Source organism: Alosa alosa, chromosome 8, assembly GCF_017589495.1.
Source record: "Alosa alosa isolate M-15738 ecotype Scorff River chromosome 8, AALO_Geno_1.1, whole genome shotgun sequence".
Taxonomy (NCBI): Eukaryota; Metazoa; Chordata; class Actinopteri; order Clupeiformes; family Clupeidae; genus Alosa; species Alosa alosa.
Window position 1 is genome coordinate 23,685,105 of NC_063196.1, and position 12,174 is coordinate 23,697,278.

General features: G+C 45.7%; 1 protein-coding gene across 1 annotated transcript in view; it reads left to right on the plus strand.

The window, feature by feature from the left end:
- LOC125298813 (pleckstrin homology domain-containing family G member 1) overlaps positions 1 to 10,781 on the plus strand; it is a 28,624-nt gene extending 17,843 nt beyond the window's left edge. Inside the window, 7 exon segments of the mRNA XM_048249681.1 lie at positions 650 to 683; positions 1,006 to 1,140; positions 1,354 to 1,376; positions 1,519 to 1,704; positions 1,981 to 2,094; positions 2,684 to 5,207; positions 6,903 to 10,781. Of these exon segments, the coding sequence (XP_048105638.1) occupies positions 650 to 683; positions 1,006 to 1,140; positions 1,354 to 1,376; positions 1,519 to 1,704; positions 1,981 to 2,094; positions 2,684 to 5,207; positions 6,903 to 7,894 (4,008 nt within the window). The 3' untranslated portion in view covers positions 7,895 to 10,781.
- The last annotated feature ends 1,393 nt before the right edge of the window (positions 10,782 to 12,174 follow it).

A 12,174-nucleotide genomic window follows, 5' to 3' on the forward strand; every position in this document is an offset into this window, starting at 1 on the left:
GCTGTGAAAGGTCATTGAAACATCATGGAAAGTTTTGACATGTCTGGGTAAATGGGTTGGGACCCTGTAAATATATATTACATCAAAATGTGTGTATTATAGGCCTACATTTGGGAAGAAACACAGGTGATTTTTATCTAAATCTGGGAAGGGGTGGTGTATGGTGTAAGAGCAAAGCTGATGCTAAGGTTACCTGTACTGCCATTGCCATCCGTGCTCCCATACACTGTCAACACCATTTAGTATCATACTCATTGTTTCCAGACACTTGTCATGAATAGCCCAAATCGTATCTGCCCACCTTTTAAAAGCTAAAAGAGGCCGTATTCTCATCTAGACAGCATAGTTTTAAACATACAGAATTTATTTTATTTATTTTGTATGAGTTGCACGTATAATTCACTGAGTGTGTTTCTGCACCTCTCTGTTTTATCATGGTTTAAGCTCACTCTAGAGTACCTCTCTCTGTGGCTTTGCTGGCAGTCTCCCTCTAGTGGTGGGATGGGTTTAGTGCAGACTCATTCCAGGCAAGGCATAAGGGCATTTCTGAGTGAATAGGTGCATATGTATACACTTGCCAGTAAACATCTTGTGATGGATTTAAATACATAGTGATGTTATATACTTTCTTGTTATACTTTCCTTCCAGGCCAAACAAGCCATTCTAGAGATGGATGCAGCTCGTAAGTCCACTTACGTTTAAAGACAATGTCACTAATGGAGTTATCAGTATATTTATCCATAGCTATATAGTTATGGTAATAGTAGTGGTAGTATAAAGATATACCTATTTATTAGTTACATTTATATCTTGCATTTTTGTTACATTATTATGATAATTATTTAAGTCTATAATAATGTGTAAGTTTTATGAGTACAGGTAGAGATCGTGTGGTTATAAAGATTTATATGTATGAAAATGTACCTTTTATGTTTTATTTTTGGAGAATATTCTTGTAGTCCATTTTAAACTAATGTTCTGGTGTGTGCTGTGTGTTCGTGTAGATCACCCAGGCTTCCACTATAGTCCTGACGGAGAGAACAAAAGCTCCGCCCATCCCAAAGAAGGCCCCTCCCCCCGGCGTGTCCGTAGGAAATCAGAACCTCTGTCCAAACTACTGAAGAACTCTAAACAAGCTGGTATGTGTGTGGGTGTGTTTTGATATGTGGTTATGGGGACCCTGTGTTGACATCAGGGTTTGTATGTTGGCTTTATTGTGGAAATCAATGCAGTAATTAAGTTGATTTGGCCGGCCTAGCAGTCCACAACCTTACTTACATATGGTGATGGAAATGAGGTTGAAATGATTAATGTTTTCTCCCCATTGCTCTTGTCTCTGTGATGTTTTACAGTGGCCAGTCCAGATATACAAAAGGTATGTAGAACACACACACACACACACACACACACACACACACACACACACACACACATTTGTGCATATTAAGCTTAATCATCTTGGCTGGTGGTCACTTTATTATGAGTCATTGTTACCCTCCTGTGTTTCCACCAATCAGCGCTCCAGTTTAGGGGCTACTCTGCTCACTCCCGTGATGCATCTGGGCTCCATTGGTCGGTCTCGTAGCCTGGTCAGCCAATCACATGAGTCTTTGGACCCATGTGACCATGGTGACCTGAGTGACCGGGAGGACGCAGAGGGACCTCACCAGCAGGATGCTGATGATGAGGATGAAAGCGGAATGGTGAGCCTCAACATGACCTTTGACCTTGAGATAGCCTACAAGTCCATCAGTGCAAAATAGTTTTTCCTGTAGTGTAGTCCTTGTGGTCATAAAAACAAAATAAAAACATTGGACTCGGACACTAGCGTACCCTTGCATACTTCAAACAAAAACATTGGACTCAAACACTAGCATACCCTTGCAGACTGACCTAACACTATTTCCCTCTTATCCTGTGTGTGTGTGTGTGTGTGTGTGTGTGTGTGTGTGTGTGTGTGTGTGTGTGTGTGTGTGTAGGGCCCAGGGAAGAGGTTGAAAGTGCCAGGCAAGAGCAGCCGAAAACGGCTGAATCCTCAAGTGTCTGTGGACTGCATCGACCGTCTCAGAGACCACAACCATTCAGATCTGCAGGTAGCATCTCACACATACTAGCACACACAAACACACGCACACACACGCACACACATGACCCTTACATCATGTCCTAACTGGATGTGACGCGAGCGAAAAATTTGCAATAAAATCCGTTGAATTCCATTGTTTTCAATTGGAGTGTCATGACTGCAAGCAAAGCGAGCAGCGCGATGCAATGCAACGTTTTGAGAGAACTTTTGTCGGACGCCCAGTTTCTATTTTCTTTCTGTCACTCACTTTGCTCTGCTATTTTGAATGAGAAATATGAGTCAATAGAAGGGCATATTTAAGGGATTCAGTGTAGACAGATAACATTGACAGTTGCTCGCTCAGATCCTGTTAGGACATAGTGTGATATCTTTGTCATTAGTATCTTACATCACTTTTCACCTACAGATTTAATAAAGCATTATTATGACTATTAAGATTATTATGAAGGTAAAGTAAACAAAAGAAGACAATGTGTCAAACTTTACAAGGATATACAAGTAAAATAATATCAAACTTTACAAGGATATACAAGTAAAATTGATGAAACTGACAACAGTATTTTCAGTGATTGACATACCTCCCTTGCCCTCCTTAGACAGCTAAAGAGTCTCTCCAGATGGATCCGAGCCATGCCCCCTCCCTGCGAGTGACCAGTCCCTCGGAGTCGCCAGGCGACGCCCACGTGGGGATGCCCAACATCTGGGCTGACCACCGGGTACGCCGTGCCATGTTTCCAACGCGCCAGCAGACCATGCAGGTGGAGGACGATGAGGACATCTACCAGATGTTCATGCCCCCAGAGACGGGCGGCGAGCAGGAGAGTGACCGCGAGTCCAACGAGTCGTCCTCTGGCAGTCGCCCCGGGCGACCCTGCAGCTGGCACGTGGAACAGATGACTATGACGACATCGGCGTCAGCGACGCTGCACTTGGACCTCCCGGCCAGAGGGGGCAGAAACGTCCTGCGGCGGGCCAGCAGTGTGGGCGAGCAGCAGAGTGAGGCAAACGCGAAACCCCGCAGCCACACGAGCGGCAAGGAGGACGAGCATCACCACAGTAGTCACGGCGAGTCCTCGAGCAACGAAATCTCAGGTTCGTCATCGGCCGAGCAGCTGACCATCGACGACATCGAGAATGTCTACGACAACATCAGCTTCGAGGAGCTGCAGGCCATGGGGCTCGTGCGAAGGGAGTCAGACGCCGGTGGTGGTGGTGGCAGTAGCAAGCCTGGCCCCTCAGGGGCGGCACAGGTCAAAGGTGGGTCGAACCCCGCTGCGGTAGAGCCCAGTGGAATGTTACCATCTGAGAATAATCGGTCCTCCACCAAGGAGGGGGCACCTGCGGACTCGAGCGAACTGAGGATAGTCGAGGAAGAGGGGATCTATGATACGATCACTTTCATCGTGCCTCCTCTACCTTCCCGAGGCCCAAAACTAAACGCGGAAGCGGACTCGATGCTCGGACATGACAGCGCGATCCTCAGCTCTGTGACGGACCTCTCGATCGACGAGAGCTTCGGGCTAGGCGTGTCCGCCTCTGAGGAGAGCCTCCTGCGAGTCACAGACGACGATCACTCGCACGTTAGCACGTCCTCGTTGTCCGTCCTCGCGGACACAGGCCCGTCTTCGTCCTCCACGGCAACCTCGGAGAAGAGCGGGCGACAGCAGAAGCAGCAGAGGCGTCCCAGCGCGGCGTCCGACCAGATGTCGGAGCAGGTGGACGCCATCTGGAACGATCTGGAGAACTACATCCGCAACAACGAACGCAAAGCCGACAAGCTCCCTGCCGCCTTCCCAGTGTCCGCCCACGACTCGGCCGCCAAGTGCCGCTCAGCCACATCCTCGCCCCAGAAGAAGCCGCTTTCTAAAGCCAACCCCAAAGGCGGCAAGGCACCCCTGACGCGCTCCATGAGTCCACCCTGCACCTTTAAAATCCCCAGCCTGAAGATCCCCGAACTGAGGAGGGAGTACTCCTTCGAAGTGGACGAGCCGCCCTCTCTGACCCCTGCCCCGTCCCCTTCTCCTGCACCCCCTACGAAACCTGACCCCTCAGCCCCTCCCAACCCCCCCAAGAACAGCACTAGAGCACCCCCCCTAAAGTCTTGCACCTCTCAGCCACTTCCCAAATGTTCCGAGCCCATCCAGCCCCTCCCTCCTAAGCAGAAGCAAACTCAGCCCCCTGGCCAGACCCAACCACTCCCTCCCAAGCCGATCCAGAGTCAGGCGCTTCCACCCAAACCTCCCCTGATTCAAACTCCAACCCAAACTCATCAGGCACCTCCAGCAGCAACAACCAAACCTCACCAAGTAACCCCGACAACAACAACAACAACAACAGCCCAATCGAGTCATGTTACACCAACAACAACAGGCCAAACTCACCAAATTGCTCCAGCAACAACAACAACAAAAACAACAGCCAATGTAGTGCATCCTATCCCACCAAAACCTACTCACGCTCAAGCTCAAACTCGCCCAACAACCCCACCAACCCAGCCTCACCTGCCCCCAGCAACACCCTCTCCAACCCAGCCTCACCTTCCCCCAACAACACCCTCCCCAACACAGCCTCACCTGCCCCCAACAACCACACCAACCCAGCCTCACCTGCCCCCAGCACCCATCCCCTCCATCAACATCACCGCGGTCATCCCTGAGCCCCCTCCAGTCGGCACCGTCAAGAGCATCCGCAACAAGCTCGCCCGTCTGAGCAGTGGAAGCTTCCGGATGGACGACGAGGACGAGCTGGGTGACCTGTGCACCCCGATGGCGGCAGCAGGGACAGGGGTTGGGGGAGCGCCGACACGGGACACCATGCAGCGGGACCTCCATAGCCTCTTCCCGGGGCTGGAGGGGACGCTGTTCCCCCCGGACCTGCTGCTTGGGGAGGGAAGCGACCAGCTCCTGGGGGACCTGGGGGACAAGGGCAAGAACCGGGTGTTCCTGATGGCGCGGCAGTACAGCCAGAAGATCAAGAAGGCCAACCAGCTGCTGAAGATGAAGAGCATGGACGTGGAGCCCAGCTGCATGCGCTCTAGCGCCGGCCCCAGCACCTCACGCTCCAAGCCCAAGGACCTGGCGGCCATCTTGGAGGAGAAGAAACAGGGCGGAGCTGCTATAGGTGAGGTGCTAGAAACAGGAAGTAGATAGGAAGGACAGGAAGTAGACAGGTCTACATTCTTTGCCATAAAACAGGGAATCTGGTGTTTTGATGGTAACTGTTGTAATATAAACTAGGGCTTTCAAAATAACTGATTAATTTTGATAAATTAATTTGAAAAAAAAAACTGATTAAAAAAAAAATAACGCGGATTAATCGATTCTGTATGACCTTTCTGATGGTAACTGTTGTAATATAAACTAGGGCTTTCAAAATAGCTGATTAATTTTGATGAATTAATTTGAAAAAAAAACCTGATTAATTATAAAAAAATAACGCGGATTAATCGATTCTGTATGACCTTTGACCCCGAGCCGTTTTAGTCAGTAACCATTAAACTGTAAAATGAAGAAGAGAGAAGAAAATGCTGCCTAGATCATTGATTGGAACATTTACTTTTAAAAAACAGCCTGATGGTGTTGATAAAAATAAAGTGTTGATTAAAATAAAGTCCTCTGCAACGTCTGCAGCAAGGAATTTGCGGAGTTTGTTAACTCTAAAGTCACACATCAATGCAAAAAAATAGTGTTGACATTGAGGGGTGTGTTCATTTATTTTCATTGTGTCCCCTATGTTATATCTGTGGCCTGAAATGCCTTGTATGTGAAAAAAAACTTCTTCCCAAAGCATTTTTGAATTAATTTCCTGATATTAGGTCATATCATAGATTATTATGGCCATTATTTGAACAGTGAAAATAATAATAAAAGAGTTTTTGAACTTTAATGTCACTAATGCTGATTATTTAATGACTCATTTGAATTGAAATATTTAAATACTTTCACAGCAAAAATTCTAAATGCGATTAATTTAGATTAATTAATCACAAAGTATGTAATTAATTCAATAAAAAAAAGTTAATCGATTGACAGACCTAATATAAACATACCTTATTTGGTCCTTACTATAACTCTTTACATCTCTTACCTCTCTAGTACACTCAAACACTCTCTCCTCTCTCTAGTACACTCAAACACCCTCTCCTCTCTCTAATACACACACTGTTTCCTCTCTAGTACGCTCAAACACTCTCTCCTCTCTAGTACACTCAAACGCTGTCTCCTCTCTCTAGTACACTCAAACACTGTCTCCTCTCTCTAGTACACTCAAACGCTGTCTCCTCTCTCTAGTACACTCAAACACTGTCTCCTCTCTCTAATACACACACTCTCTCCTCTCTAATACACTCAAACACTGTCTCTTCTCTCTACTACACTCAAACTATGTGTCCTCTCTCTAGTACACTCAAACACTCTCTCCTCTCTAGTACACTCAAACACTGTCTCCTCTCTAGTACACTCAAACACCGTCTCCTCTCTCATGTCCACTCAAACACTGTCCCATCACAATTTCTTTTTCTCTCCCTGTAACTGTGTCTCTCTCCATCTCCTCTTCTACCCTTCTGTAACCTTCTGTCTCTCTTAACCTTTATTGATTATATGTTTTATTAATTTATTTAATGTTTTATATCATATTTATTTAAACTCTTATTCTATTATGTTATTCTCAATCATTTTAATCGCAAATTGATTAACTTTTACTTGGATTAGGAAAGCACTAGTATAACTCCTGTTATTTTTAAATACCTAATAGTAAATAGTATTTAAATGTGACTTGAGTTGACTGTTTTCTTTTTCCTTTTTCTGTCTGTTGCAGGAGCGCGGATCGCGGAGTACTCTACTCTGTATGACCAGGTCATGTTTAAGGAGGCCCCAGCAGGCTCCGGCTCTCCGAGGGCCATGCCAGGGGGCCGACTGTCGGTGCCCCACGCGCCACGCCTGGCCTCTTCGCCCTCCCTGCCTGAGAGCGCCACCCTCGAGGGCGCCTGGCTGAACTGCACCTACAGCAACGGCGAGCTGGCCGACTTCCTGTCCTGGACGCGCGAGATCCCCGAGCAGCAGCGCACGTCCACCCCTCAGAGGATGGCGCAGACCGCGTCGGTCCCGGCGCTCAAGAACCTCCCGCCCTCTCCCTCCAGCCCGCCCAATCAGCGCTGGAGCAGCTGCGTGTCCACGCCCGCCAGGGACGACGAGCCCGAGCACATCTACGCCACGCTGGGGGTGACCACGGCACACGCCCTGAAGGACCCGCCCTACACGCGCTGCCAGTCCTCGTCCTCATTGGCCGAGCAGCCCGAGCAGGAGAACAGCGGGGGTGTGGCCAACTGCAAGCAGGAGACGGGGTCGCGCGGAGGCCAAGCGACGAATGGACGAGGTCTCGGCCCGCGGCAGCACAGCTTGCCTGAGTGCCCCCCGGCGACCTCTGACCTCACCCTGTGCGACTCGCAGCAGGTGCTGGTGCTGAACCGTGGCGGTCAGCAGCCGCTGGGCACGGTCACCGCCACGCAGAACTACCTGGCCAACTTCCGCGACAACGGCGACGACGACAACGACGACGACTACGTGGAGATCCGCTCGGAGGACGAGGTCGAGGCGGAGCGCGACCGAAGGCGCCCGTCGCTGGCCAAGAGTCTGCCCTGCAGCCCGGTCAAGAGCAGACATGAAACCGCCGCCGAAATGGGCCGAGATCACCTGAACGACTACATGTGGAGTGACGCGGAGGCCCACGAGCAGAGCCTGGCTCAGCAGAACATTGTCCAGTCCCTCCGCGAGAAGTTCCAGTGTCTCAGCTCTAGCAGTTTCGCCTGAAGGGGGCGCTCTACAGCCACGATGCCACCCAAAAGCACACTGCTAGGGGCATACTGTACGGGCTACACACACACACACGCACACACACACACACACACACACACACACACACACACACACACACACACACACACTCTAAGGAAACACAATGGAGACAGAGCACCACAAATTACACAAGACACTACTAAAGCCCACAACTACACACTACTAAACAGCCCACAAACTGACTTTAGTTATACATCTGGTTCTGGTGGAAGTACACTGTTACCATATACTATGTTTTACAGAGGAATATACTTATAGCAAGGTGTTTGTACAGTACAATCTAGTGTCCATATGCTAGCTAAGACACATGGGAATGCCACACAAGACACAGAATATTTAAACTACAAAAAACCAAACTGCATATTTACACCAAATACACTGAAATAGAACACACAACTGATAACACACCGACACCTTGGCACTCAACCTTTGGTTATTTGGATGAGACATGACATGGTATATCTTTTAGACACACTCAAACCCACATTTTGCTTATGCAGTGCAAGTATTAGGATAAAGTATCTGCTAATTATCAGCTTTATGTTTGTGTTTGTGTGTGTAAAATATGTATTTGTTGTGTCTTTTATTTAACTGTTTACTTTCTCACAGTATCTTAATTTGAGAAAACCTCACAAGAAGTCCTCACTCTCTATGCCACACACACTCTCACACACACTCACACATATTCACACACACACACACACACACACACACACACACACACACACAAGGCACAAAAAAAGATGTATATTTAAGGACTGGATCTGCTGTTTGAGTTGCAGATTTCATTTGAAAGAAAACAAAGCAAATCACAGATTGAGACACTTGTACTTGGACTCTTAGACCTGGACTTGTATAGTTTCTAGACATTTGCAAGGGCACCTAAGCCAGTGAATCCTACCTGGTCTAGAAGTCTGTGTCAGTGATACACACATGGTTTAAAGGGACGAGGCTTAAAAAAGCAGTTTTAAGCTGTAGTTTTAATGTACTCAGCAGCCTGTACATAGATGCTATATTAGATCTCATGTTGTTAGCCGAGCTAGACTTGGTAACCTATCAGATGCAATCCTTAAACAAACATGCATTTTTGTGACAGGATCGTTTTAGCGCCCCCTTGGGGCTTGGCTATATAGCACACTATTTATCAGCTGAAGTTTTAAACGAAGATTTTAGCGCTCCTATTTAAGTGATTGAAGATCCCCCCCCCCTCATAGTAGGAATCAACTTGAGTAGGAATATTTGACAAAGGTGACTCTTAATGTACAACAGTAGACTTTGTGCAAACTCTTGCATCCACCTATTGCATAAAGAAAAGAACTGAAAAAAAACACAGAAAACAAACTGTGTCATTTTAGTGTGTCAGATTTATTGGCCTGCGTCTGTTCCTAGTCACACTCATTTTAGGGTAGAGCTGGTCAGTAGTGGGTCAGTTCAGTTTTCCTTGCAAAGACGTAGTCTTCAGACCATCTCCGCAGCCTCAACTTCATGCGTTCATGAAGCGTCTATGTGCAGTTAGGGGGGGTTTACCCTTGTAAAACTTTACAGATGCCCCTGAACTAAATAGTCGCCATCTATTTTAAACTTTGTGATCTAGATAGCAATATTTTTTTAGGTTGCTCCAAATTGTGCATAGTTTGACTGGAGTTGGCCTAAGCTCTCCAAGGCAGTACTTGTTAAGGCGTTCTACTTTCCTCTGAAGCGTTAGCCTTCCTGAGGGACCAGGAGGATGGATTAGGTTGGATGAAGGTTTACGTCGTCAGATGTTTTCTGATGCGTCGTCTGCTGCGACTTTTCCGTTGTTGTTATTGTTGTTGTTTGGTTCAGTCCCCTCCACTTCCAACAGTCACACCGTTGTAAAAGTTACTGATCACCATCCTCCTGTTCACACAACTTCAACCAAAACGCTCAGCAGTCACTTTCATATCATGTTCTTTAAAACCCACGCACATACACATGCAATGCACCCTCATTCACATGGTGAATCTTGTGGTGGTCTGGCTGGCTTCAGACTCCAGACTTGGCTTGTATTTTGGTGGCACTGTGTCACAACCCTACACACACACTAAATGTAAAGGTCAACTTTTGTTTAAAGTAAGTCGCACATCAACTGTTTTCATCTCCAAAATCATGTAGCTGTACACTGCAATTTTTTTTCTAAGCATGTTCACACAATCTGGTCACTTCTGGTTTGATACACATGACATTATGTCCCACAATTTAGTTTTAATAAATGGAAAATGTATTTATTTACGTGAAAAAGCCCGGTGCCCTGGAATAGAATCAATAACCCAAGTTTGTAAATTAAAAATAAATAATACCGACAAATATTTATTTAATAGTTTTCCTCTTCAATATTGTGTCAAATTTGGTTCATGTGTTGTGACTGTGAATTTTACCTTTTGTTTTTTAAGCACTGTTAAAGATTTTTTTTTTTTTACCATTATGAAATAATACATTTTTGAATAATAGCAATGTCATGGCCTAATGTTAATATTAATGTAAATAAGCCAAACACATTGGAATATGATATGAAGTATGTTTATTTCTCATGGTTGTTTTCATATGTACATGTTGTTTTAAGTTTCACAGGTGGGGACTGTTAATCCTTGGTTTAAATCACCTCTTTTTGCACTTTCTTCATTTTTATCATGTTATCATTTATCGTTTTAACATTTTGTAAAGATGTACATTTTAGGATTGTTGGTATCATGCTCTAGGTTTGCTCCGCAAAGATTTAAAGTTTAAATGAAACTTACTGTACTGTACTTTTTTAACTGCCTAGTTGTCATCGCTCAAGAAAGAAATGTATTTGAGGCAATAAATAAAAGCTGACTTAAAATAACATCATTGTTTTGTGTGTGTTGAAGGAGGTGTTACAAAATGCATGGACCTCATTCATTTGCTGTTTTATTTAGGCCTAGCTTAGCCTGGTTAAAACCAAACTCATTCACTGTAGGTGGGCGTGGTTCATTTAGGCCCCACCCTGACAAAATTAGCCATGCTCCAACACCGTTTAGTTTTTACTGGGATTTGATAGATGGATAGATAGATAGATACTTTGATCCCCAGGGGGAAATTCAAGGTCCTAGTAGCTTAAGACATCACACACAACATAAACAGGTGGATTTAGTATCTTTTACTGTCCTTATTAGTCATGTGGATTTATTTTATCATCCTGTTTATGTTGTAGTGTATGTTGTGTATGATGTCTTAAGCTACTGGGACCTATGAGTTTCCCCTTGGGGATCAATATAAAATAATCCACATGAATGTACTAAGGATGTATAAGCATGAGGCACTTGCAGTGACAGGGCAGTGATTGCCCGTGTGATATGAAGTGTGTCATGGTGGTAGTGCACCTGGTTAGGACATGATAGTAATAATGAACACTACAGAAAAATCCATCCAAAACCAGGTTGCAAGTGTGTGTGTGTGGTAAAGGTGGTGGTGGGCAGGGCAGATGCAGTAGAGATAAAGATGTAGTGGCCTTTATCATTGCATTCATTCCCGTGTATTCTCCATCTCAAGATGGTGTGTGTGTGATGTCTTCTGGCGCATAATGGTCGTTGTGCAGCACCCAGGTGGGTGCTACATTGGTGGTGGTTAGCGAGGTCCACCTTGAGGAGACATTGGCATTATGTGCCTCTATGTTTGATGTACAAGCCACAAGTGACTAGTCTATGATCTGTTACCCTATCAATGGAGAAATGGTTCATTTAGTGATGGGCAAATGAAGCTGTGGTGAACCACTAAACCACAGCAGTGTGAAGCTAGCAACACTAATGAAAAAATCCGATATGGCTTCCACATGTAGATTTCTCAACATAAAAGTCCTTACCCAAACCAGTATATGTAACCAAAAATATTGGTTTGCTAAGGACTTTTATGTTGAAAAATGTATGTGTGGCGGCCATCTTTTTGCTTTATAGCTAGTGTCGCTAGGTTCACACTGCTGTGGTTCAGTGGTTCACCAAAGCTTCATTTGCCCATCACTAGGTTCATTAGTGTTGGGAGTGTTGTAGATCGTAAGTATACTGCCCTCCTTTGATTGTGATGAGAACTGCAGATGCAAGCTCTAGCACTAATGTTAATAATGGTCTGAAAGGTAGACTATTGAATCTCACTGTTCCTAGAAACGGTCAATCCAATATAGCTGCCATTCATATATTATGGTTCTTCACGAGTTAAAGCTGCATCTCATCTCAGGTTGAGATTCATTCTGTAGTGTTATTATA